We start from the raw sequence: 24,737 nt of genomic DNA, 5'->3' as shown, positions 1-24,737 counted from the left end.
TCTTTCAGTATAGGAATCTTTTTAGAATCTATATATAACCCTTAACATCATGTTGTAAGCCTTAAATATACACAATAAGATTTATTTTTAAAAAAGAAAAATTGAGAGTCAAAGAACTGACAAAGCAAAGACTAAGTAAATAAAAACAGGGGTAACTGTATTTATATCTGTTAATCAAAAAATGAGTGACCGACTGAGGCAAGTGCCTCCATCAACAGAGCTTTGTTCAGCCAAAATTTGATGATATCCCCAGAAAAAACACAAGCCAGAGAAACGCCTGTGACCTGTGCTTTCCAAAGAGGGTTTTGGGAACTCAGTATGTAGGGGAGAAGGCAGGCAGGAGAGAAGAAAGGGAGGGGGAGCAGGCAGTGAAGCGGTGGTTACATTCTTAGGAAGCTCTAATTAGTGCTCAGTAAATCTTCATTTTACATAAGATAAGGTAAACATCTGAAAAGAGGAAGGAAAGAGTCAATTATGCAGCCATCTCAGGGTAGGTGGAAGAGTGATTGATCTCATGTTCTTGTTCTGTACCTGGGAAGATAAGCCTGTAATCAACATTGTCAGTGTCAGATTGAATAGAACTCAGTTTTACATCTTGAACTGAGGTTGCAGAGCCACGGTTACAATGGGCATATGCTTATTTTATAGGGGGACATGGATCCTGAAAGATTCAGGGGCCAGTAAGGAACATCCCTGTGAGCGATTTGTGAGGGGGGCCATATGGAGAGGTATGTGGCCTTTTGTGGTAGTGGGGACCTGGCTTATGTCTAATGCCATCACACAGGGTTGTGAAATGGCAGCTATCTCTTTGGGGAGAAAGAATGGCAGTGTTGCATGACTCAGCTCCCAAACTTAACGTCTCCCTTAGCATAACAGGTTTGGTGGTTCCAAGACTTTATTTTCTCTTACATATTAAAAAAAACTCTTAACAAAAGAGCTATGTGAGAGATAAAGAGGGTATTTCCTCATGATAAAAGGGTGCAACCAGAAGGGAGAAAAAGGAATTCTAAATGTGTTTATGCCTGGTAACTTAACCTTAAAACACACAGAACAAGCTTAACAAATGAAAAAAAAGAAATAAGTTGATGATCATTGTGGGAAAGTTTCATATCTGTGTCTCAGCCACTGGAAAATAAACAGACAAACATCAGTAAGGAAATAGAATCTTTAAAGGATGCATTTAACACGCTCCGTCTAATTGAGATACGTGGTACACTACGCTCAACATGCAGAATACATATCCTTTTCAAGTGCAGAAGCAATATTTATAAAAATTAATCATATTTTTAATCATTGAGAAGACACAAATTCCAAAGAGTTTTAGTTATACAAATATTTAATCACAGTGGAAGTATAAGTTTGGAAATTAAGCAAAACATTTTCAGTATGGTAAAGGGATGAATAAAATCAAAGTTTGCTTTTTTGAAACACTGATAAAATTGATGGCCCCCAGCAAGATTGATTAACAAACCAGACAAAAGGCACAAATTCTAACCGCAGACCTTATAAGTATTAAAAAGATAAATGAATAATAGAACAACTTTGAAATTTTAGATAAAATGAACAAATTGATTCAGCAAACACAGGTTACCTAAATGAATATTCATATATATGTAATTGAACCTGTAATTAAACACCTTATAAAGAAAACTACAGTCTCACATGGCTTAATAAGTGAATTCTTTCCAAATGCTTAAGGAAGAAATAGCACACATCTTACATAAACTCTGTCAGAAATAGGAGAAGAAACATTTCTCAAATTGTCTAACCAGCATAGCTTTAATACTTCATATTAAAACCTCACAAGTCTGGGTGCAGTGGCTCACGCCTGTAATCCCAGCACTTTGGGAGGCTGAGGCGGGTGGATCACGAGGTCAGGAGATCGAGACCATCCTGGCTAACACGGTGAAACCCCGTCTCTACTAAAAAAAATACAATAAATTAGCCAGGGGTGGTGGTGGGCGCCTATAGTCCCAGCTACTCGGGAGGCTGAAGCAGGAGAATGGCGTGAACCCGGAAGGCGGAGCTTGCAATGAGCCGAGATCATGCCACTGCATTCCAGCCTGGACAACAGGGCGAGACTCCGTGGCAAAAAAAAAAACACAGAAAAACTTAGACTCCACTTTCTCTTGTGAACGTAAGTACAAAACTACCAAATGAACTAGGAGCAAGCCCATCTCAACCATATATAATATGGTATTAATCATTTATCACAACAAAGTTGATTTAATTCCAGAAATGCAATGTTCAACATTCAAAAGCCAATCACTGTTAAGTTACTTTATCAACATAAAAAGATAAGAAAAAACACTGCTCAATCAAGAAAGAAAAAAGCAATTGATACAATTCAGTACCTATTCATAAATCTTAAAACCTGTGTAACAGAGAGGAAGCAACATGTGAGTTAAACACTCCCCCAGCTGAGAATAGTGACATAACTTATTTGCAGCCAAAAGATGAAAATTGCAGGCCAGGCGCGGTGGCTCATGCCTCTAATCCCAGCACTTTGGGAGGCAGAGGCGGGCGGATCACAAGGTCTGGAGGTCAAAACCAGCCTGGCCAACATGGTGAAATCTCGTCTCTACTAAAAATACAAAAAGAAATGAGTCGGGCGTGGTGTCATGCGCCTGTATTCCTAGCTATTAGGGAGGCTGAAGCAGGAGAATCGCTTGAACCATGGAGGCGGACATTGTGACAGTGAGCCGAGATTGTGCCACTGCACTCCAGCCTGGCAACAGAGCAAGACTGCGTTTCAAAAAAAAAAAAAAAAAAAAAGGATGAAAATTGAATTGCAGTATAATTTTACAACTTTTGAGAAATCTATGTTTTTCAGCTAAAAAGAGACAAACTCAGCCTTTTGACCTTTCATCTTTCCCTCCTTGGAAGGCAATCCAAGGCCTGGAAAAACAGCAGCCACATTGTGACCACAAGAATAGAAACCAGGCTAAGGAAGTATCAGGAAACTGAAAAGAACCCTGGACTGCCTTCCTCTGCACGTTTTAAGTGACAAAAATGAAATCTATATTTCTTTAAGTCACTGAATCAGATTTATTCTTTCTGTGGCTACATGTAGCCCTAAATGATGTATTAAATACTAAAATACATACTAAAATACACACTAAAATACTAAAATTTTGGTCTTGACTCCTGATCCCAGGTGATATGCCCATCTCAGCCTACCAATGTTCTGGGATTACAGGCATGAGCCACCACACCCACCTCAAAAGCTTTGTGTTTTTAAATATATTAGACATATCTCTAGTTTAAAAAAAAAAAAAACTTAACAACAATGTAGGAGAATAAGAGAAACTTTTTCCAAAAAAGAGAAATCACTGTGATTATTTTATCTTATTGGAATGTTGGATAATATAATCTGCTTTACTAATCATTAAGCACGCTGTAAATTTTCCATTACAACAGAATTTGTACCTCAACTAAGGTGATAAAGTTTTAAAGTTTAGAAAGTGAAAGCCAGCCCCGCCCCTCTCCCAGAGTGTGCGGGGACAGCAGTTCCATGGGCGGCTTTCCTTGTGACATCACAGGACCTTCATGACACGCAGCTGCCTGGCCCCGCCTCCTTTCCCTTTCATCTTTCTCATTGACCAATGGGCTTGGAGCATTAAGGCCACGCCCCTTTTCCGCATTCTAGTGCAGCCCTGGTGACGCCTCCTGTGGCTCAGTCACATAGCTGTGTGGTACGTGACTGGAGGCATATCACTGTCCTCGCCTGGATCACGCCAATGTGACCCCAACCCCACCACCCTCCCCACCCCATGATGTCCAAAAAAACCCAACAAAGAAAATTGGCTGGGACCAAGAAAAAGGTAAAATGCATCAGATTGCAGCACCCCAACCCCAACCCAGCCCCAGGTCCCCTCTGATGGCAGAACAGCTGCCAGAATCCATGTCACTCCAGAGGCACACAGGGCCGGGCCCCCACAATGCCTCTGGGCTCCCCCAACCAAAATCTCGTGTCAGCCCCAACCCCTCAGCAGTCCTGCCCCTGCCCTCACCGGTCACCCCAGGGTGACTTTCAGCCGGTGACTCGTGGGGCTCCCTGCTTTGTACTCTGCCCTCACCTCCTATTGTCCAAAAACGGATCTCCCTGGGCGCTTCGGGCTCACGTTCCCAAGGAACCGGATGCCCCAGCACCTGCCCTCACCAGTCACCCCAGGGTGACTTTGGGCAGGTGACTCCTGGGGCTCCCCACTCCATACTCGGCCCTCACCTACCGCTGCCCCAAGCCTGACTTCCCTGGGCTCTTTGGGCTCACGTCTCCAAGTACCTGGGTCCCAACCCTGTGACCCCACGCCAATCTCAAAGAGGCAACTTGGGCACAGCACTGATGGGATAATGGGTTTGGTTTGGTTTTCTCCCAGGCTTCTACTCTCCAGAGAGACTTTAACAGTTTTTTCTAAGTTCTCCACTTCATATTTGAATTCTCCATGGTTCTGGGACCAGAGTGCCCATCACTCAGTGATCTTTGAAGTGAGATTTGCTCATCTTCTGTGCAAGAGATCTTCGGAAACTGGACTTGACAACTTGAATCTTCCTCATCTCATCTCAACCTGGGGTACTTTGAGTGCCACAGGATACATATGGGGCATCTTTCTGAAGCATCAGTTTTCCTTGATTCTTGTGGGAGACACAAAACATTAATGTTCTTAGGGATGATAGTCACATAGATTTCAAAGAGTATACAAGACTTCTCTCTGAAATGCGGCTTGGGTTGTCCTCTGTTTAATTCCCACATTTAACAGAAAGGCTGCCTTCTGCCCTGAGGATACATGACTCTAAGAGGATGTATGACTGTAAACCACACAGTGTACACCTTCCTGCCTACTTTTTACTTTTCTACCTCTGCCTCTGGTTTTGGTCTCTGGCAGCTGCTGATTTGTGGCAACACCCCAGAGCTCAGAGTCAGAAGACTGAGTTTCAGTTCCATTATTGCCTTTCTTTTAGCCATGGTATCAATCCCTCTCAGTCACTAAGTGATTGCGACAACACCTCGTACAGTCGTTGGTGGCATTAAATCAGATCATCTATGAGAGTATTTTGTATAAACTGTAAAGTGACTGTAGGAGCTTGTAGTTCTCATGAGTATCACTGCTCCTCTTTTCCACAGTTCCCAGACTATCATCAGTGGAACAGTGCTGGTGTTGGTACTGGAGCAACCGACACCAAAAAGAAGAAAATAAGTAATGGCACTAACCCTGAGACAACCACTTCTGGGGGTTGCCATTCACCTGAGGATGTAAGTCTTGGCTGGCCGGTCTCCTGAGGACAGGAGGCATAAGGGGGGGTAGAGGGTAACTGTTAAGATTGTGGAAGGAACAACTGCCGGGTACTGGTTAAGAATTCTGGGTTTGAGTCCTACCTCTCTCTCCATCTGCGAGGGACACGGCTTAGGGAAAATTGTTCGAGTTCTTTGGATCTCTCTTTTCACATCTGTAAAATAGGGGTGGTAATGTTTTACTTACATGTGTAAAGTTTAAATCAGATTTGTTGTTGTTGTTTTTGTGTTAATCCCTAGTCCAGGGCCTGCTGTAAACTCCTCTCCTCTTTGGGCTTCCGTTTCCTGAGGAGGTAGAGTTAGAGTATCAGAGGTTTCTGTTTGCTCTGAGAGTCTGAGATTTAAAGATTCACTAGAATGGAAACCTTGGGGCCAAGGGCTCCTGTCTGCCTTTTCCGTCCTATATCCCAGCAGTGAAGAACCGTCTCCGGCCCCTATGTGCTTGCTCAATGCTTGTTGAATGAACACATCTTTCTACATCACAAGCTAGCAGAAGGGTGGGCTTTTCTCACACTCTTATGTCGGAAGGTTTATGTTACTGTCTTTTCCAGAGAATCTAGTTTCAGACTTTCAGTTCTGTGGCTGTGGGCAAAAGCCAACAAAGACCCAAATCCTTTTTCTTTGGGCGTTAAGGAAAGTTGACCAGTTCGTGTTCCCATTGGGTCTAAGAACTTTGCCCTTAAAATCCATTCCTGACCCCTGCCTACCGCTTCCTGGCCTGGGGAATAGAGTCGAGGGGCCACCCTCAGTCACCTTCCTTTGACTCTCCCCACAGAAACAACAGAACCGAGCTCAGCTGAAAGAGGTAACATGGTTTCTTTCTTTGCTCACGACATGACCGCTGGGTTTGGGGGGCACTCAGATGTAGAGGCCCCAGTCTCGTCTCGCCTACTCCCAGCCTGGGGAGGAAGGCTCACCTCCCAGCTTCCACCCCATCCCCACAGGGTCCCTGATAACCTGGTCCCATGGGTGGGCCTGTCCTGGGACAGTGGTGCCATTCTGGGGGCATGTCTCTTGCTGTGCCATCTCTGCCTCCCTCTAGTAAGAGCTCTGTCTTCCTCTTCTTTTCTATAGGAAAATAAGGCAAGCCACCAACATCAGCAAGCCCTAACGAGGCAGCTAGAGGTGAGTGGAGGGTGTGAAATTCCCTCCTGTCCTCTGGAGAAGGTTTCTTTGCTTCTCTTTCAGCACTTGCTTGTCTTGTCTCCCAAAGGCCCAGGATCATACCATACGAATCCTTATGTGTCAGAAAACTGAACTGGAAACAGCGCTCCATTACAGCCAGGATACTGCCAGGAAATTTGAAGGTGGGAATCTGGGCACCCCGTCATCCTTCAACCTGGCACTTTCACAGGCCTTTGGGCTGCAGCTCAACCTCTCTCATTCCAGAAGATTCCAAGGATCTGGCAGGCCGCCTGCATCATTCCTGGCACTTTGCAGGAGAGTTACAGCGGGCTCTCTCTGCTATGTCCGCAGAGCACGAGAGGGCGGACAGGGTGAGTCCAACCACCTACCCGGTCCCCTGGGAGCCCAGCTTCGCAGATGGAGGAATGAGCCTAAAGGTCCCTTCTGCAGGATGCAGTGTCCTGCCCAGAAGACAGCATGGGCCATTTCTTGCTGCTTTTGTGCGTGGTTGTTAGAGGCAGGTTGGGGCTGAGTCAGCTGCTGTGGATGAGTTGCGGGGCGCTGTGGGGAGCGAGCACTGGACACAGAGCTCGGAGGCCAAGTGCCCACCCCACCCATACTTGGCTGTGGCCTTGGTCAAATCCTAGGCGGAGTTGAGGGTACTTGTACCATGGAGGTACAGAAGAGTATCTTTAGTATGTTACCATTTGTGTAGAGAGAGGGAACACATGTACGTGTGTGTGTGTGTGTGTGTGTACGTACGTATTATGGTAATATACATAAAACATGTTTGTAAGGATTCATAAAAAACTCAGGAGAGAGGAACAGTGTTGGGGGAAGATATTTCCCTTCTGTACCTTCTGAGGTTTGGACTATGCCAATGTATCATTCTTTCAAAAATCAACAAAGGATTAATTTCCTCCTCCTTATCTGTGCCCCTACCCCCAACCAAAAGAATGGGTTTAGAGAATCAGATATACCTGGGTGTTGAAATCCCAGCTCTAAGTTATCTTAGGCAAGCACTTAACCTTTAATACCCCATGTTTTTCATCTACACAATAGAGGTGATAATGATAACTGTCTCCTGTGGTGGTTGTGAGGATTAAATGGGATTGTTAGCTTAGTGCCTGGTGAAGCACTCAATAAAGGTTCCAACAGTGGTAGTAATAACAGTAATAGCAATAGCAAAATTATCTGATCTCTCTGGGCCCCTGTTAGCCAGCTATCAATTCAGTCTCTTTCCCTGTCCCTTCCACCCTTACTGAGTTCTCTGAAAAACAAGTGAGAGCCAGGTGCAGTGGCACATGCCTGTAATCCCAGCTACTTAGGAGGCAGAGGCAGAAGAATCGCTTGAAGCCGGGAGGCGGAAGTTGCGGTGGGGTGAGATTGCGCCATTGCACTCCAGCCTGGGCAACAAGAGGGAAACTCCATCTCAAAAAAAAAAAAAAAAAAGAAAAGAAAAACAAATGACACCATGGGTTTGGAAACGCCTTGAGAACATGTCGGGTGTGACTGAGAGGGAGCAAGTGTTACTGTGGAGTATCAGTGTAGCTGTCGTTACTGGTCGTCCAGCTGCTCCTCTGCCTGCTGTATCCTGACTTGACCTTTCTCTATTTGCAGTACATCGAGGAGTTAACAAAGGAGAGGGAAGCCATGAGTCTGGAGCTGTTCAGGAACATGTAGGATGGGGGAGGGGGGGATGGGAGGTCTGAGAGCCCTTAGTGTGGGTGGTGTGCTGGGAGGTGGTGGGTCCAGGTGAGCATGGTAGGGGGTCATACAGGTTTACGTATGCGCAGGGAAGCTCCAGTGACGGCTGTGCCACTGACTCATGGGGTAGCCTCAGGCAACTCACGTCTTCTCTCTGGCCTGCCACCTGGGACTTTTAATTCCTGGGGTCCCTTCCAATGCCACGGTTCTGTGGTTGTGGGGTGAGGGTAGAGGGTCGATCACCAAAGCGGTCCTTTCTGTTCTTCGTTCATTCCTTTCTCTACTGCCTCCGGCCATAGCATAACCAATGAGGAGCTGAAGGAGAAAAATGCCGAACTACAAGAAAAACTTCGACTGGTAGAAACTGAAAAGTCTGAGATCCAGCTCCACATCAAAGAGATAAAAAGGAAACTGGAGACGGACAAAATCCCGCTGCCACAGGTGAGCGGCTGCAGCCCCAGGGGTTGTGGGAGCCCCATCCGGCTGGGACCATGGTCTAGGGATCATGCAGGGTGTGGGGAGGCTCCAGCCAAGAGCTGGAAAATTTGGGTCCTTGTTCTGGTCCCACCACAGAATCCTCTAGAGTGTGCTAAAAATCTACAAATTGGGACCATGCCTGGGAAATCAGAACCTCAGGGTTACGGCTTAAAATTTCTTTTTAAAGAATCATAGATGAAAACCGTTATTTTATAGATTACATTTATATACCTAGCTTATGACTCTATTTCCTTTTGAGGTTCAAACCAACACTTTGCAGGAGAAGATGTGGAGACAGGAGCAGAGGCTGCGGGAGCAGGAGCAGCAGATGCGGGAACAGGAGCAGCAGATGCGGAAGCAGGAGGAGCAGATGCGGAAGCAGGAGGAGCAGATGCGGAAGCAGGAGGAGCAGATGCGGAAGCAGGAGGAGCAGATGCGGGAGCAGGAGGAGCAGATGCGGGAGCAGGAGGAGCAGATGGGGGAGCAGGAGGAGCAGATGCGGAAGCAGGAGGAGCAGATGCGGAAGCAGGAGGAGCAGATGCGGAAGCAGGAGGAGCAGATGAGGAAGCAGGAGGAGCAGATGCGGAAGCAGGAGGAGCAGATGCGGAAGCAGGAGGAGCAGATGAGGAAGCAGGAGGAGCAGATGGGGAGCAGGAGGAGCAGATGCGGAAGCAGGTGGAGAGGCTGCAATTCAAGGAGGAGAGGCTGTGGGATGAGTATGAGAAGATGCAGGAGGAGGAGGAGAAGATCCGGGGGCAGGTGGAGAAGAGGCGGGAGAAGAAGGAGAGGATGGGAGAGCAGGAGGAGAAGATGCAGGAGGAGCGGTGCTCAGAGCCCTGCCTCCCTCCCTCCAAATATCCTTCTGATATGAGCCACCCTGGCAGCCTGGAGCCTGCACGAGAGGCCGGGAAGGGTTATTCCCATGACAACCGCACTGCACAGCAGATCATGCAGCTGCCCCCTGGAATGAAGAACGCCCAGGAGCGCCCAGGCTTAGGCAGCACCTCCTGCATCCCATTCTTCTACGGAGGAGACAAGAAAAAGATCAAGATCATCAATATCTAAAAAGAACGGTCAACAAGGCCTACAGAAGTGTAAGCCACCATGTGACCTTGTGAATATAGTCTGAGAACAAACTTGAAAAAAAGAAAATTTATTTTAAATTGTGGCAAAATACTGGCCGGGCACGGTGGCCTGCACCTGTAATCACACCACTTTGGGAGGCCTAGGCGGGTGGATCACCAATCCCAGCTACGTGGGAGGTTGAGGTTGCAGTGAGCCGAGATCACACCACTGCACTCCAGGCTGGGTGACAGAGTGAAACTCCCATTTCAAAAAAAAAAAAAAAAAAAAAAATTCTACCTGAGGACTCTAATATCTATGTATGTTTCTATTGTTTTTTTTGTTTGTTTTCTCCTTTTGTCTTGTGTTGTCTTGTCTTATGGCATGCCTAGTAAAGTTTTACCTGCCTTCAGAGAGTACTGACTTTGACTTTACGGCACACAATTGGCATTCAAGCAGATCGCCTTCATCTAGTTTGGGACTAAGCTGGCTCAAAGCAGGTTTTAGTTTTTGTGACAGCTGGTCTATTTTTTATTCTTTTGGACTCTTAGGGGTGGCCCTTCCAGGATCCCCACCAAGGTCTCATCTCCTTACTGGGCCCAAATTCTCATTAGGTCATTTCAGCCCTGTGAGAGTGCCAAACATTCAGCTAGGCTCTCCAGCCTCTTAACTATCACTTCATACTCAAGTTTCTTAGCCTCTTAGCCCTCTACTGTTGACCGATCACCAAATGTGGGAAAGCACTACAGACTGTCAGGATCACCTCCTAGGCCTGGTCACTCAAGTCCTGGCTGAGGTCTCCCATTACCTTCCAACAATTGTTTTTGATGGTGGGGGGAAGGGGGGACACATTTTTGTCCAGTTTTTCTAACTGTTCCTGTGGGGAGGCTAATCTATAACAAGCTACTCTGCCTTTAATGAATGTTGAAAACCCTTTTTTTTTTTTTTTTTTTTTTTTTTTTTGAGATGGAGTCTCACTCTGTTGCCCAGGCTCTAGTGCAGTGGTGCAATCTCTGCTCATTGTAACCTCCACCTCCTGGGTTCAAGCAATTCTCCTGCCTCAGCCTCCCAAGTAGCTGGGATTACACACATATGCCACCACCCCTGGCTAATTTTTATATTTTTAGTAGAGACGGGATTTCACCATGTTGTCCAGGCTGGTCTCGAGCTCCTGACTCAGGTGATCTACCCGCCTCGGCCTCCCCAAGTGCTGGGATTACAGGCATGTGCCACTGCATCCAGCCCATCTGTCTTTTTAAAAATGTTTCTAATTTGAGGTATAATTTATATTCTGTGAAATGCACAGATCTGGTTTACATTTTGATGACTTTTAACAAATGCATTACCCATGTAACCCACCTCCTTTGAAGATATGGAACATTTTTATCATCCAGAAAGTTCTCCTGTGCTTTCATCCTGTCCGGCACTCCCCCAGCAGCTGATGAACGTGCTGAGGACATTGGTACAGGATTCTGGCCTCCCCAAAAGAGCTGCTTTGACAAGCCTGCTTGCCTTACCCAGCACTAAGGGTTCTCTCAAAATTTCCATCTTTAAACTGCTTGTACCTATAACCCTCCCACATCAAATCCATAGATAAACCAGCCCACAGCCTAATATTTACTGTATACCCAAGCTTTCAGAAATACGACTCCCAGGAGTGGGGACTGGTGGCTGCATCCCCTCCTCCTCCTGGAAGCCTCTACCAGCCTACAGAGCCCACAGAGTAGATCTCACCAGGCAGCCTGAGCCTGAAAGTGCCGTGGAGCCTCCTGCCGGTTCACCCTCACTACGGTGGCAGCTGCACGGGAGCACCTGGGCTCACTCATTAAGCAAGAAGACATTGGCTTGATACTGACACTCCAACCCCAGCCTGGGCGAGCCTGGCTGAAAGGCCCCTTCCTTCTGGTCAGACTGTGGGGAGACGCGGCGGAGCATACACACTCTACTGCCCTCCTCATGCTTCAGCTGTGCTTCCTTCTTAACAGAGGGAGCCGCTCATGGATTTGGCCAAAGCCTTCCCGAGGGCTGTAGGTTTGACAGGCTGGGTGTGTAGGGGCCACCGTGCTAGAGAGAGAGACTGGTGTGTCAGAAGGCAGCCACCTGGCCAGACGGGGGTCAATCCCCTTGGTAACCTCCTTCCCCCAGCTGGACACAGAGCCCTGCACTCTCCACATGTGACTGCTCCCCTCAGAGCTGCCACCAGAAGAGGGGTTCTAACCCTGTGGGTGGGGACATTGTGTTACTTTACAGTGGGCCATGGCTCCCTCTGACATCTCCAACTCAGAGGCAGTAGAGAGAAGATGAGAAATTCCCTGAGCCTCTAGTCCTAGCTACTTGAGAGGCTGAGGCAAGAAGGTTACTTGAGCCCAGGAGTTCAAGGCTGCAGTGAGCTATGATTACATCAACGCATTCCAGCCTGAGCGACAGAGTGAGACCCAATCTCAAAAACAACAATAATAAGTTAAACATAAATCTAACTACCACATTATTGGCCAGGTGCGGTGGCTCACACCTGTAATCCCAGCAATTTGGGAGGCTGAGGCAGGTGGATCACGAGGTCAGGAGATGGAGACCATCATGGCTAACACGGTGAAACCCAGTCTCTACTAAAAATACAAAAAAATTAGCCAGGCATGGTGGCGGGCTCCTGTAGTCCCAGCTACTCAGGAAGCTGAGGCAGGAGAATTGCGTGAACCCGAGAGGCGGAGCTTGCTGTGAGCTGAGACGGCGCCACTGCACTCCAGCCTGGGCGACAGAGCGAGATGCCATCTCAAAAAAAATAAATATGTAAGCATTCCACATTATTGACCAATTCCACTCCTAGGTATAGACACAAAGAATTAAAAGCAGACACTCAAGACACTCGTAAACCAATGTTCATAGCAGCATTACTCACAACAGTCAAGAGATGAAAGCAACCTGATTGCCCACTGATGAAGGGATAACATGTGGCTTACATATATAATGGAATAGCATTGAGCCTTTAAAAGAAAATTCTGACACATGCGGATGAACCCCAAACACCTAAGAAGTTCAATAACCCAGTCACAAAAGGACAAATACTGTATGATTCCCCTTATAGGAGACACCTTGAGTAGTCAAATTCTGAGACAAAAGTAGAATGGTGGTTGCCTGGGGACAGAAGGAGTTAGTGTTTCATGGATACGGAGTTTCAGTTAGAGAAAGGGCAAAAGTTGTAGAGATGGATGGTGGTGATGGCTGGGCAATAATGTGAATATACTTAATGCCAATGAACTGTACACATAAAAATGATTAAAATGGCAAGTTTTACGGTATGTATATTTTACCACGATATTTAAATTTTTTTAATTACATTTTTTAAAATTGTTACCAAAAAATACGAATAATCCATCCAAGTTATTTAGAAAAGGAGCGTCAGATCAAGCTTTCCAAAGTGTCAAAACTCAGAAGATTACCTGGTTGCTTGACCCACACCCAGGTCTCCAGAATTGACTTGGCCCTATATACAGGTGCAGGAGTTTCGTCTTCATCTTTTTTCTCTTTGTCATTCAGATCTTCTTTCTTTGTTCCACTTGGTTCGACACTATCATCTGCAGAATTAAAAAATTTTTTAATCTGTCACCGCTTTTCAGAATGTCATACCATTAGTCTCTGCGAATGTCCCTCCCCGAAAAGTTACAACACACATCATTAACTGAATGGCATGCGGTGTCCCCCACCCCAGGGCTGTGAGCATGCGTGACTAATAAACTGCTATTTCATCTGTCCAGTGTCAGTGTCCTATGTTCAGCCATCCCATATCCCTAGGGAAGGAATCTTCTAGGGTTATAAACAGAACTTTAATCAACCTCTCCTTGGTTATTTTACTGGTTCCATGATACAGCTTTTTCTGTGCAAAAGATCTGAACAGAAACTTCACAGAGGATACAAGAGTGGCAAAGAAGAACATGATATTCAGCATCGTTAGCCATTACGAGAATGCAAATTAAAACCACAATGAGATGCCACTAGACTTGTTAGAATGGCTCAACTAAAAAACACTGATAACACCAAGTGCTAACAAAGACACAGAGCAACAGAAACGTCACAGATTGCCAGTGGGAATGCAAACTAAAACAGCCACTTCGGAAAACAGTTCAGCACATGACCCAACTTTCACACTACTAGGTCTTTATCCTAGGGAAATGGAAACTATATTCACATAAAATCTGTAGAGAAATGCTCACAGCAGGATTACAATTGGGAAAGAAAAATGGAAACAACCACAAGGTCCTACAATGGCAGAATGGATAAACACCATGTGGTACATCCAAATGATGAAATACTAATCAGCAATAAAAACAACTATTAATACACAGAACAGCAGATAAATCTCAAACATATAACTGGGAGTAAATGAAGATGGTTTCAAAACGTTACTTAAAATATGGTTCCACTCACATGACATTCTCAAAAAGAATACTCTATACTGATGGAGAACAGATCCGTGGTTGCCAGGGTATGAGACCAGGGAACACGTGATAAAAAGGAGCAGCACAAGGGAGCTTTTGGGGTGAAGAAAATTCTCCATCCTGATGATGATGGGGGTTACATGAATCTATAGAGGTCAAAATTTACTGAACTACATACCACAATAAAATAAATTTCATATAAGTTTTTTAACAAAAATATGTTGGCTGGGTGGGTGTGGTGGCTCACACCTGTAATCCCAGCACTTTGGGAGGCCGAGGTGGGTGGATCACAAGGTCAGGAGTTCGATACCAGCCTGGCCAACATGGTGAAACCCTGTCTCTACTAAAAATACAAAAATTACCCAGGCTTGGTGGCACGTGCCTGTAATCCCAGCTACTTGGGAGGCTGAGGCAGGAGAATGGCTTGACTCTGGAAGGCGGAGGTTGCAGTGAGCCGAGATCACACCATTGCACTCCAGCCTGGACCACCGAGTGAGACTTCATCTCAGGGAAAAAAAAAAAAAAAAAAAGAAGAAGGAAACTATCTAGGTCCAGGGAGAACAGCTGGAATACCGTCTGGTGGAATCATGTCAGAGCAGGGAGCTGGGTCTGGAGGGCTGGAGCAGGGTGCGGCCCCACTCTAGGAAGGAACTAGGAAAGGCATCCTGGGTGAAGCAAGAGCAGAGTCCCGTTCTGCAACAGGTGAGCATTTATCCTGATCTGAGAAACTACATGCAAATTTAATACGTCTCACTTAGCCTCTTATTTTCCTTAACAACATGGAAAAAGAGAGAACAGACAATTCAGAAGGTTAAGACATGAAATACATTTAATTCAGAAATCATACACAGAAAGGTAGGAAATGAATGGGGGAAAAAAGCAGCTAATGGAAAGTGAAAATGGGCCAGATGTGGTGGCTCACGCCTGTAATCCCAGCACGCTGGGAGGCAGAGGTGGGCGGATCACTTGAGGTCAGGAGTTTGAGACCGGCCTGGCCAACATGGTGAAACCTGATCTCTACTAAAAATATCAAAATTGGCCCGGCATGGTGGCAGCCACCTGTAATCCCAGCAGCTCGAGAGGCTGAGGCAGGAGAATTGCTTGAACCTGGGAGGCAGAGGTTGCAGTGAGCTGGAATCTCGCCACTGGACTCCAGCCTGTACAACAGAGTAGGACTCTGTCTCAAAAAAAAAAAAAAAAAAAAAAGTGAAAATAACCTAACATGTACTATGCAAAGCCTCTGGCCTAACAACAATACATTACCCTTTTAAATCTTTACAAACAACCTTGAAGGAGGCAGGCTTTGTTGTCTCCAGTTTACCAAGGTAGATAGACGTCTTGGGTCACAGAATACACAGCAGAACCCGGCCAGGAACACAGCTCAGGTGAGAACACAGATGCTGGCTCTAAATGCCAGACTCTGCCCTATGTGTGTGTATGTGTGTGTGTGTTTGGGGTCACTAACCACAGCCCAGGGGCCAAACCCAGCCCACAGCCTCTTTGTGTATGGTCTGAACGCAGAGAAAGTATTTTATTTTTGTTGTTCTTTTGAGACAGAGTCTTGGCTCATCACAATCTCTGCCTCCCAGGCTCAAGCGATTCTCCCAGGTTCAAGTGATTCTCCTGCCTCAGCCTCCGAGGAGCTGGGATTACAGGCGTGCATCACCATGCCCGGCTAATTTTTTGTTTTTAGTAGAGATGGGGTTTCACCATGTTGGCCAGGCTGGTCTCGAACTCCTGACCTCAGGTGATCCGCCCGCCTCAGCCTCTAAAAGTGCTGGGATTACAGGTGTGAGCCACCACGCCCGGCCACTGTATTTTATATTTTTTAATAACTGAAAAACAATCAAAAGAAAAACAGTATTTTGTGACTTGCAAACATTCTGTGGACTTCATCTTTTGGTGTCCATAAATACACTTTCCAGAATGAACGTCCCCTGCCCGCTGACGTGGTATTGTCTGTGGCTACTTTGGCACTAAATCTGCAAGGTCTCATGGCTATGACAGAGACCATAGGGTCCATTGCGACCTTAAAATATTTACTTTCTGGCCCTTTAGAGAAAGTAGGCCACCCCTACCCTACAGCTGGCTATAAATTTTACACATTAAAAAAATGCAACATTCTTAATTTTAAACTCAGTATACTGGAACACTGCTTATCTCCCTTCTTCAAGATGAAAAGCTTCGACAGTCACCAGGAAGCAGACAAGAACCCTAAGTACACCTCAAGAGTTATTCTCAGGAGCATAAATCACAACACTTTACAACAACAAAAGCAGGATGAAGTCACTGGAGGCCATGAAAACAACCAAGAGTAATTAGCACCACCAGCTCAAAGACCACACCACATCAACTTCAAAGTTGTCTACTCTTCCTTTCACTACTGTAGGGTTCAAAGTATACATAGAGAAAATCGAACACATACTACCCAAACACATTGCTTATGGAATGCTGCAGAGAAGGGAAGCGAGACCTCCCATTGGCCAGGTGTGGTGGCTCACGCCTGTAATCCCAGCACTTTGAGAGGCCAATGTGGGAGGATCACTTGCACCCAGGAGATCAAGACCAGCCTGGCCAACACAGCAAAACCCCATCTCTACTAAAAATACAAAATACGGCTAGGCGTGGTAGCTCACATCTGTAATCCTAGCACTTTGGGAAGCCGAGGTGGGGGGATCACTTGAGGTCAGGAGTTCCAGAGCAGCCTGGCCAACATAGTGATACCCCATCTCTACTAAAAATGTGGCTCACGCCTGTAATCCCAGCACTTTGGGAGACCGAGGCGGGTGGATCACAAGGTCAGGAATTCGAGACCAGCCTGATCAACATGGTGAAACCTCGTCTCTACTGAAAATTCAAAAATTAGCCGGGCATGCTGGCGTGCACCTGTAATCCCAGCTACTCAGGAGGCTGAGGCAGAGGATCGCTTGAACCTGAAAGGCAGAGGGTAGTGGTGGCGGGCACCTGTAATGCCGGCTACTCGGGAGGCTGAGGCAGGAGAACTGCTTGAACCCGGGAGGCAGAGGTTGCAGTGAGCCAAGATCACGCCACTGCACTCCAGCCTGGGCAACAGAGCAAGACCCTGTCTCAGAAAGTAAAATAAAAAATTCATAGTCTTAATAATGGAAAACAAAAACATTTACTGAATGTCAAAACGTCTCCCTAAAAACCCCAATCAGTTGGGTTCTACGTAAAGAACAATTATGCTCTGCTTTCTAACCATGATTTTTAAAAGAACAAAGGACAAAAAAAGTCATCAAATGTGGTCCAGGCACAGTGGCTCACACCTGTAATCCCAGCACTTTGGGAGGCCAAGGAGGGTGGATCATGAGGTCAGGAGTTCAAGACCAGCCTGGCCAATATGGTGAAACTCTGTCTCTACTAAAAATACAAAAATTAGCTGGCCGTGGTGGAGGGCACCTGTAATCCTAGCTACTCTGGAGGCTAAGGCAGAGAACTGCTTGAACCCAGGAGGCGGAGGTTGCAGTGAGCCAAGATCATGCCACTGCACTCCAGCCTGAGAGACAGAGCAAGACTCCCTCTCAAGAGGAAAAAACAAAAACAAAAATTCATGAAATGTAATAAATAAAATATACACTTTGGATTTTTCCATGTACTTAGCTTTTCTTAGAGCATCTTTTAGAATTATTGTTTCACAAACAACACTTTGGGAAACGTTTTAATTTATTAACAAATACTGGAGGCCTAGGAAGAAGAGGTTAAGACTTTTCAAAATATAGAGAATGAATTACTGATACGTGTAAAAAAAAAAAAAAAAAAGGTTGCTGACTCCTGTCATGGAAGGCACTGTCATATGGACACTCCTAGCCTCAGCATCTGGAGGTCCGGAAAGGGAAAATTTCAAGTCAGAGAGAATTCTATATATACCAGTTATTTGGAACCTTCAGCCCTTAAGATCCCAACATTATGACCTCAGTTTCAACATAATTGTCCTTAGTCCTTGTATTGATTACAAATACAAAACAAACAGCTCAACTGAACTAACTCTTTTCTCTCCAGAAACACAAACAAAAGACCTCATAAAAGGAGTTTCTAGCGGCCATAATTACTGCAACTTACTTCTCCAATTTTCCCCTCCACAGTTAACTCAACAGCTCAAAAACTATCAGTAACAAACAACAGTCACCATGATATGGTTAGGAGTGTAGCAGATTTCTCAACCAGTAATAATAATTAAGAAAAAAATTTTGCCTATTAATAAATCTCGTTTCCTGCACTTGCAAGAAACTAATTAAAAGGCAGCCCTGCACAATCTACAAAAACAGCCATGAAGACTGTTACATTTTAAGTTACAGGAAACAAACCTGATCCTCTAATATAGCAAGAAACAACTGACTTCCCCTTACATACCCTAAAAAAAAGCCTTACACGAGAAATTTAAACATGGAAGCAGAAATACACCAAGAAAGAGACATGTCAAACCCCACCTGTATATCTGTTTTCAACCATTCGGTGTCAAGGCGAGCCTGGGCAGCCAAACAGAAAGATTCAGAGGGCATCTTTTCTCCAGCTTCCTCCCAGGTCTCAGGCCTGCAAGTAAACATACATGTTGAAGACCTAACGCTTCTTAATATTTTACAAAGACACTCCGGAAAGGTTTAATGCAGAAAAAAAAAAAAAAAGAGAGAGAGAGACAGAGAACAAAAAGATGGGAGAGAAGAGCTGGGGGACGGGAGTGAAGTGGAGAGAGGGAAAGAGGGAACAGATGGAGGGAGAGGGAGGTGGGGAAGGGAAAGCCTCCTTCCAAGGTAGGCAGGGTGTGCCTGGTTTCTCAGGAGGCCAGATCACAATGTCATCCCCCTGCCCTCAAATCCAAAAGGTACACACACACATGACAGAAAGCCCATCGTTTTTTGTTTTGTTTTGAGATGGAGTCTCCCTCTGTCACCCAGGCTTGAGTGCAGTGGCGGAATCTCAGCTCACTGCAAGCTCCACCTCCCGGGTTCACACCATTGTCCTGCCTCAGCCTCCCGAGTAGCTGGGACTACAGGCGCCCGCCACCACGCCCAGCTAATTTTTTGTATTTTTAGTAGAGACAGGGTTTCGCCGTGTTAGCCAGGATGATCTCGATCTCCTGACCTCGTGATCCGCCCGCCTCGGCCTCCCAAAGTGCTGGGATTACAGGCTTGAGCCACCGCGCCTGGCCAAGAAGCCCACAGTTTGAACGACAAATGACAGCAGCATGAATCTGCCGCTTTACCCTACAGCAGGGCGCCTGCGTGAAACAAATTACTCAAAAGGATCACCTGCAGAAAAACCCACAGCCACCACCACTTAGACATGGAGACAGACCCGAGGCTGCGCCGCGGGCGGTCCGCGCAGGCCCCCGTTCGGCCGCCCGCCAACCCCGCGCCCGCACCTCCTCCGACGCTGGCAGCCCCGGTGCCCCAGGCCGGGACCTGGCGCGCAGGGCTCAGCCGCCTTGCCCCGCTGGCTTACGGACACAGCCTCCTAGCAGCCGCTGGCTCAGGCGGCGCCAGGGATCCTGACGCCTCTCCCGACCCCCGCCACCCGCGCTTAGGGCCAATCGCAAGGCGGCTCCGTGGGCGCAGCCAATGGGGAAGAGGAGCGCTTCGCCGCTCCTCCGGACTCTCCCGCTTCCTGCAATGCGGTTTATCTTCCTACTTGGGAGCCCACCGGCTGAGGCCAGGGGGCAACCGCAGGCGCCAGAAGGCGGGATTTCCGCGGCACGCAGGCACACCCGCACTCCTACGGAAGTCAGTTTCTCACCACCTGAATTATTTGAACTTAGCACCACTAAACGTGGAGCAATCAGGTACAGAGTGCTTCCAGACCTCATGTAATAGAAATCACTGAGATCATCTATTTTTGTTTTTTGAGACAGAGTCTCATTGCGTCGCCGAGACTGGAGTGCAGTGGCATGGTAGCGGCTCACTACAACCTCCACCTCCCGGGTTTAGGTGCCTCAGCCTTCCGAGTAGCTGGGATTACAGGCATCTGCTACCACACCTGGCTAATTTTTGTATTTTCAGTAGTGACGGGGTTTCATCATGTTGGCCAGGCTGGTCACGAACTCCTGACCTCTGGTGATCTGCCCGCCTCAGCCTCCCAAAGTTCTGGGATTACAGGTGTGAGCCACCGTGCCCGGCCTATTTCATATTTTAAATATTAGAAAAGTAGAACTTGGCCAGGTGTGGTGGCCCACACCTGTAGTCTTGGCACTTTAGGAGGCTGAAGTGGGAGGATCGCTTGAGCCCGGGAGTTCAAGACCAGTCTGGGCAACATAACAAGACCCTGTCTATTCAAAAAATAAAATTAGCCAGGTGAGGTGGCACGTGCCTGTGGTCCCAGCTACTCGGGAGGCTGAAGCAGGAGAATCGCTTGAACCCCAGAGGCGGAGGTTGCAGTGAGCCGAGATCGTGCTACTGCACTCCAGCCTGGGAGGCAGAGCCAGACTCCATCTCAAAATAATAATAATAATAATAATAATAATAAGCTTGGGCGGTGGAGGGCCACCCCCAGGCATTGGCCACCTGTGGAGTGACCTGGCTCTTGGCTCCCTGGCAGCCAGCTTCTGGGTCAGGCATCTTCGTTGGTGACTGCCCTTTCAGCTCTCCTGGTGTGGCCGTGAGTGGTGTGGCACTGCCATGACCCATCTTTTTGTCTTAAAGATGCATCCTGACTTACCTCCACACTTGCACACTCAAGAATGCAACATCATGATTAACTTGCTAAAAGAATATCACAAAAATCATAGCATCCGAACATGTTTTGGTCATTGCAATGATCTGGATCAGGCAATGAGAAAATAAATGCTTGAAGAATGAGTACATGGAAAAGAGGACCAAGAGCAAAGAGTATGGCAATTTGATGCAAAAGAGACTTTTTTTTTTTTTTTTTTTTTGAGACGGAGTCTTGCTCTTTCACCAGAGCAAGTGCAGTGGCTCAATCTTGGCCCACTGCAACCTCCGTCTCCTGGGTTCAAGCAATTCTCCTGCCTCAGCCTCCCACATAGCTGGGACAACAGGCCTGTGCCACCACACCCAGCTAATTTCTGTATTTTTAGTAGAGACAGTTTTCACCATTTTGGCCATGACCAGGATGGTCTCGATCTCCTGACCTTGTGATCTGCCTGCCTCAGCCTCCCAAAGTGCTGGGATTACAGGAGTGAGTTGCTGTGTCCAGCCGCAAAAGAGACTTTTTAATTCTCCAGAGGAATCTGAAAAATAAATTGCATTTGCACTGGATGCCTTGGCTGAGAGAAGACCAAAAGGCTATGGGTTGGCCCGGGCATGGTGGCTCACACCTGTAATCCCAGCACTTTCGGATGCCGAGGTGGGTGGATCACCTGAGGTCAGGAGTTCAAGACCAGCCTGACCAATATGGTGAAACGCTGTCTTTACTAAAAATACAAAAATTAGCCAGGCGTGGTGGCAAGGGCCTGTAGTCCCAGCTACTCGAAGGCTGAGACAGGAGAATCTCTTGAACCCAGGAGGCAGAGGTTGCAATGAGCCGAGATCGCGCCACTGCACTCCAGCCTGGGTGACAGAGCGAGACTCCGTCTCAAAAAAAAAAGAAAGAAAAGAAAACGCAGAGTGCATAGCACATGGTAGATACTGACACTGCACTGAGTCTCTTACACACATCGTCTCATTTTACTCTCACAAAACCCCAGGAGTTTGGTATCTTTATTCTAATTTTTGAGAAACTGAGGCTCAAAAATATTAGGGATATGTCCAAGGTCACACAATGAGTAATTTGTAGATCTGAAATGCAGACAGATCTCTCATTCTGAGCCAAGCGCTTCGACAGCACAGAAGGTAGAGAAACAAAAGTTCCCTGTGGAGTTGTGGGATGCTTATTGAAGGTAGCTCATTTGGTGTGGAAACCAAAACACAAATGTGCATTAGCGGGAGTCAAGGAGGAAGGAGGAGGGAGGGGAGTAGAGAATTTCATTGAAGGCTGAAGGAAGAGAATGCTAAAGATATTAATTTGTGAAAAAAAACCTTGGCAGTTTTAGTAATTTACTGGTGTGAGGAGAAATAAAGTTAAGAGTATGAATGGTGTGGCGGCAGATCATATGAGAGGTATAGTGAAAATTTACAGAATCTGCTGACCCCAATGTCAACAAAATTAATGGGGCCCAGCTCTGTACCTGCCGTGACCAAGTTTTAAATTTTTCTGTAGATAGGCTGTTCCTTCCAAAGCTTAGAGATTAAGCATATATATATATACATTTTTTTTTTTTTTTTTTTTTGAGACGGAGTCTCGCTCTGTCGTCCCAGGCTAGAGTGCAATGGCATGATCTTGGCTCACTACAGCTTCCGCCTCCAGGATTCAAGCGATTCTCCTGCGTCAGCCTCCTGAGTAGCTGGGATTACAGGCACGTGCCACCATGCCTAGCTAATTTTTGTATTTTTAGTAGAGACGGGATTTCATCACGTTGGTCAGGCTGGTCTTGAACTCCTGACCGACCTCGTGATCTGCCCGCCTCAGAATCCCAAAGTGCTGGAGTTAACAGGCGTGAGCCACTGTGCCCAGCCACATTTATATATTTTTAATTGAAGCCACTAGACCTCAGCATGTGGCCTAAACAAAGGCTCTTCTCCTAGTTCAGTCCATTTTCCATGATATCAGGTTCTCCAAAGGATGAACCCAAGAGGTTCTTGTTAGCTGAAGACAAAGTGAAAGGCTGACAATGACATGCAAATTCAGTAGAGCAAAGAATACACATTTATAGTAGAATAATACAAGAATTTTTTCTTTTCTACCATACAAAAAAAAATGCTTACAATGCAGGTACATTAATTTTATATTAAAAATATCCTTAGGTTGACCTTTGATGTTTTGCTTTTGCACCTGCCGTAAGCCTTAAGGCATTTGGCATTCCCATTTTCACAAACCTAACTTAGTAGACTAAATAGCTATGCTAAGCATTTCACTTGCTTTCTATTATTCTTTGGCTGTAGACTATCACACATAATGTGAGTGTTATTGATTTTATACATGTTAATTTCTCCTACCACGTACTATAGCAAGCTATACCTTTAGCATTTTTTTTTTTTTTAGGTTTTTGGCTTATAGGAAGGTATCTCCTAAACCATAAAACTTATCCCATATTATTTTCTTTTTTTCATAATTTTTTGAGCTTTGCTGTATGTAGCTTTTTGAAGTAGATTTTATAGTTTAGAATTGTTGCTTTCCTTTTTTAATCTTTCACTCTTCATTTTTATTGAGCTATGAATTAACTATCTTTATTGTAGAGGTAAAACCATTTGTAATAGTCATAGTTTGATTGAGTGTACATAAATAAATAAAACCCCTACGTTAAACTGGGAAGTGACATCAGCCTCTTTTTATTTTTTCATTTAAATTCTGAAAACACACGGAGATGAGTGTCCTTCGTTTCTACCTTAAATGGGTTGTTACAACTGAAGGTAATAGGGGCAGTCAGTTAGCACAAAACAAATGGGCAGCTACACACAAAGAACATTTTAAAGATAAAACATGGGTATTTAGAAGGTTGCTTCCATATGTGCTATGAGTTATGTATGAGTATCAAGGAGAGAAGACAGTAACAACTACCTGGTAATCATTTATGCTCTTATGGAGAACGAGCGGTGACTCCATAATGTCCCCAAAATGAGGCAACAGTCTGTCACTGTAGCAAATGATGAGAGGGCCCTTGAGCTAGCAGGCTGGGGCACATTCTACAGCCCCTTTCCTTTGTCCTGTAGGAAATTCAACTTTCACATATGAGAAATACTAAAGGAATTTTCTCAGCATTCACATAAAAATACTCTAAGAATAAAGATAAAAAAGGAATATATCAACTCTTGTAATCACTAGAAACATGTTGCTACAAAACAGATGAAAAAAGGAATGAACATTTATACATTCCAACATAAATTTTAAGGGTGTAATAAAACATAAAGAGACCATAAAGTGAAATGCAAGAGCATGGGGAAGAGATAGCCAGAAAGTGCAATAGCAACTGGCAGAATCCATGAAAGAAATAGGATTTAAAAACAAAATCATTGTAGGAAAAAAAAAACTAAATTGTAAAGAGAACAAGGGAGACTGAACCCCAAATAATGTAAGGGTCGTAAAGGGTGTAAGTGAGAGAAGAATATGTAATAAGTCCTCTCCCCGTCCAAAAATCCAAAAACTGTAAAACATAGGATAGAATTAGAAAAAAGTTATTGCCTATATTAAGCCAAGATAGATCATCATAAGCACATATATTTACATTACCGTGTAGTATATGCTTATATATGTTATTAGAATGTTCAACACCAAGATATATCTGTGTATGGGACTAGGACTTTAAAGATTAAGAAAGCATTATGTGGGGGCTTAAGCAAAAACAGTCAACTTAGAGAAAAAGAAAATCATTTTGGCATCAGAGTTTTCCACAGCAAAAGTTAACACCAGAAAATGGGGGGAAATATTGAGAAAGAAGAGAAGGGAGAAGCAAATGGTTATCCTTATCCTTGCAAGATATCTATCAGCTATAAAGTGTACAGTTATAAGCACCCATAATTGCAGCGAACACTGTTTACAGAAAGTTCTTATTAAGAGATTTACCACAGGACAAAGTTCAATCAACCTAGTTCTGAGTAGGTAAAATACTACCAGTAAGGCAAGAGGTAAGCATT

At 45.5% G+C, this 24,737-nt stretch overlaps 1 protein-coding gene and 1 pseudogene across 1 annotated transcript; one reads left to right on the top strand and one right to left on the bottom strand.

Moving 5' to 3' along the window:
• Positions 1–1,151: 1,151 nt before the first annotated feature.
• Positions 1,152–24,737, bottom strand: part of LOC129394016 (dexamethasone-induced protein-like) — a 64,011-nt pseudogene continuing 40,425 nt past the window's right edge.
• Positions 3,774–9,974, top strand: LOC117978746 (golgin subfamily A member 6-like protein 7). Its single transcript, XM_034951845.4, is given in 10 exon segments — positions 3,774–3,824; positions 5,126–5,254; positions 6,069–6,098; positions 6,368–6,418; positions 6,507–6,600; positions 6,683–6,789; positions 8,039–8,097; positions 8,425–8,566; positions 8,862–9,243; positions 9,246–9,974. Coding segments are annotated over 10 exon segments (1,467 nt in total). The 3' UTR covers positions 9,668–9,974.

Source organism: Pan paniscus, chromosome 16 (assembly GCF_029289425.2).
Source record: "Pan paniscus chromosome 16, NHGRI_mPanPan1-v2.0_pri, whole genome shotgun sequence".
NCBI classification, from domain to species: Eukaryota; Metazoa; Chordata; class Mammalia; order Primates; family Hominidae; genus Pan; species Pan paniscus.
This window is presented reverse-complemented; position numbering and strand designations above follow the sequence as displayed.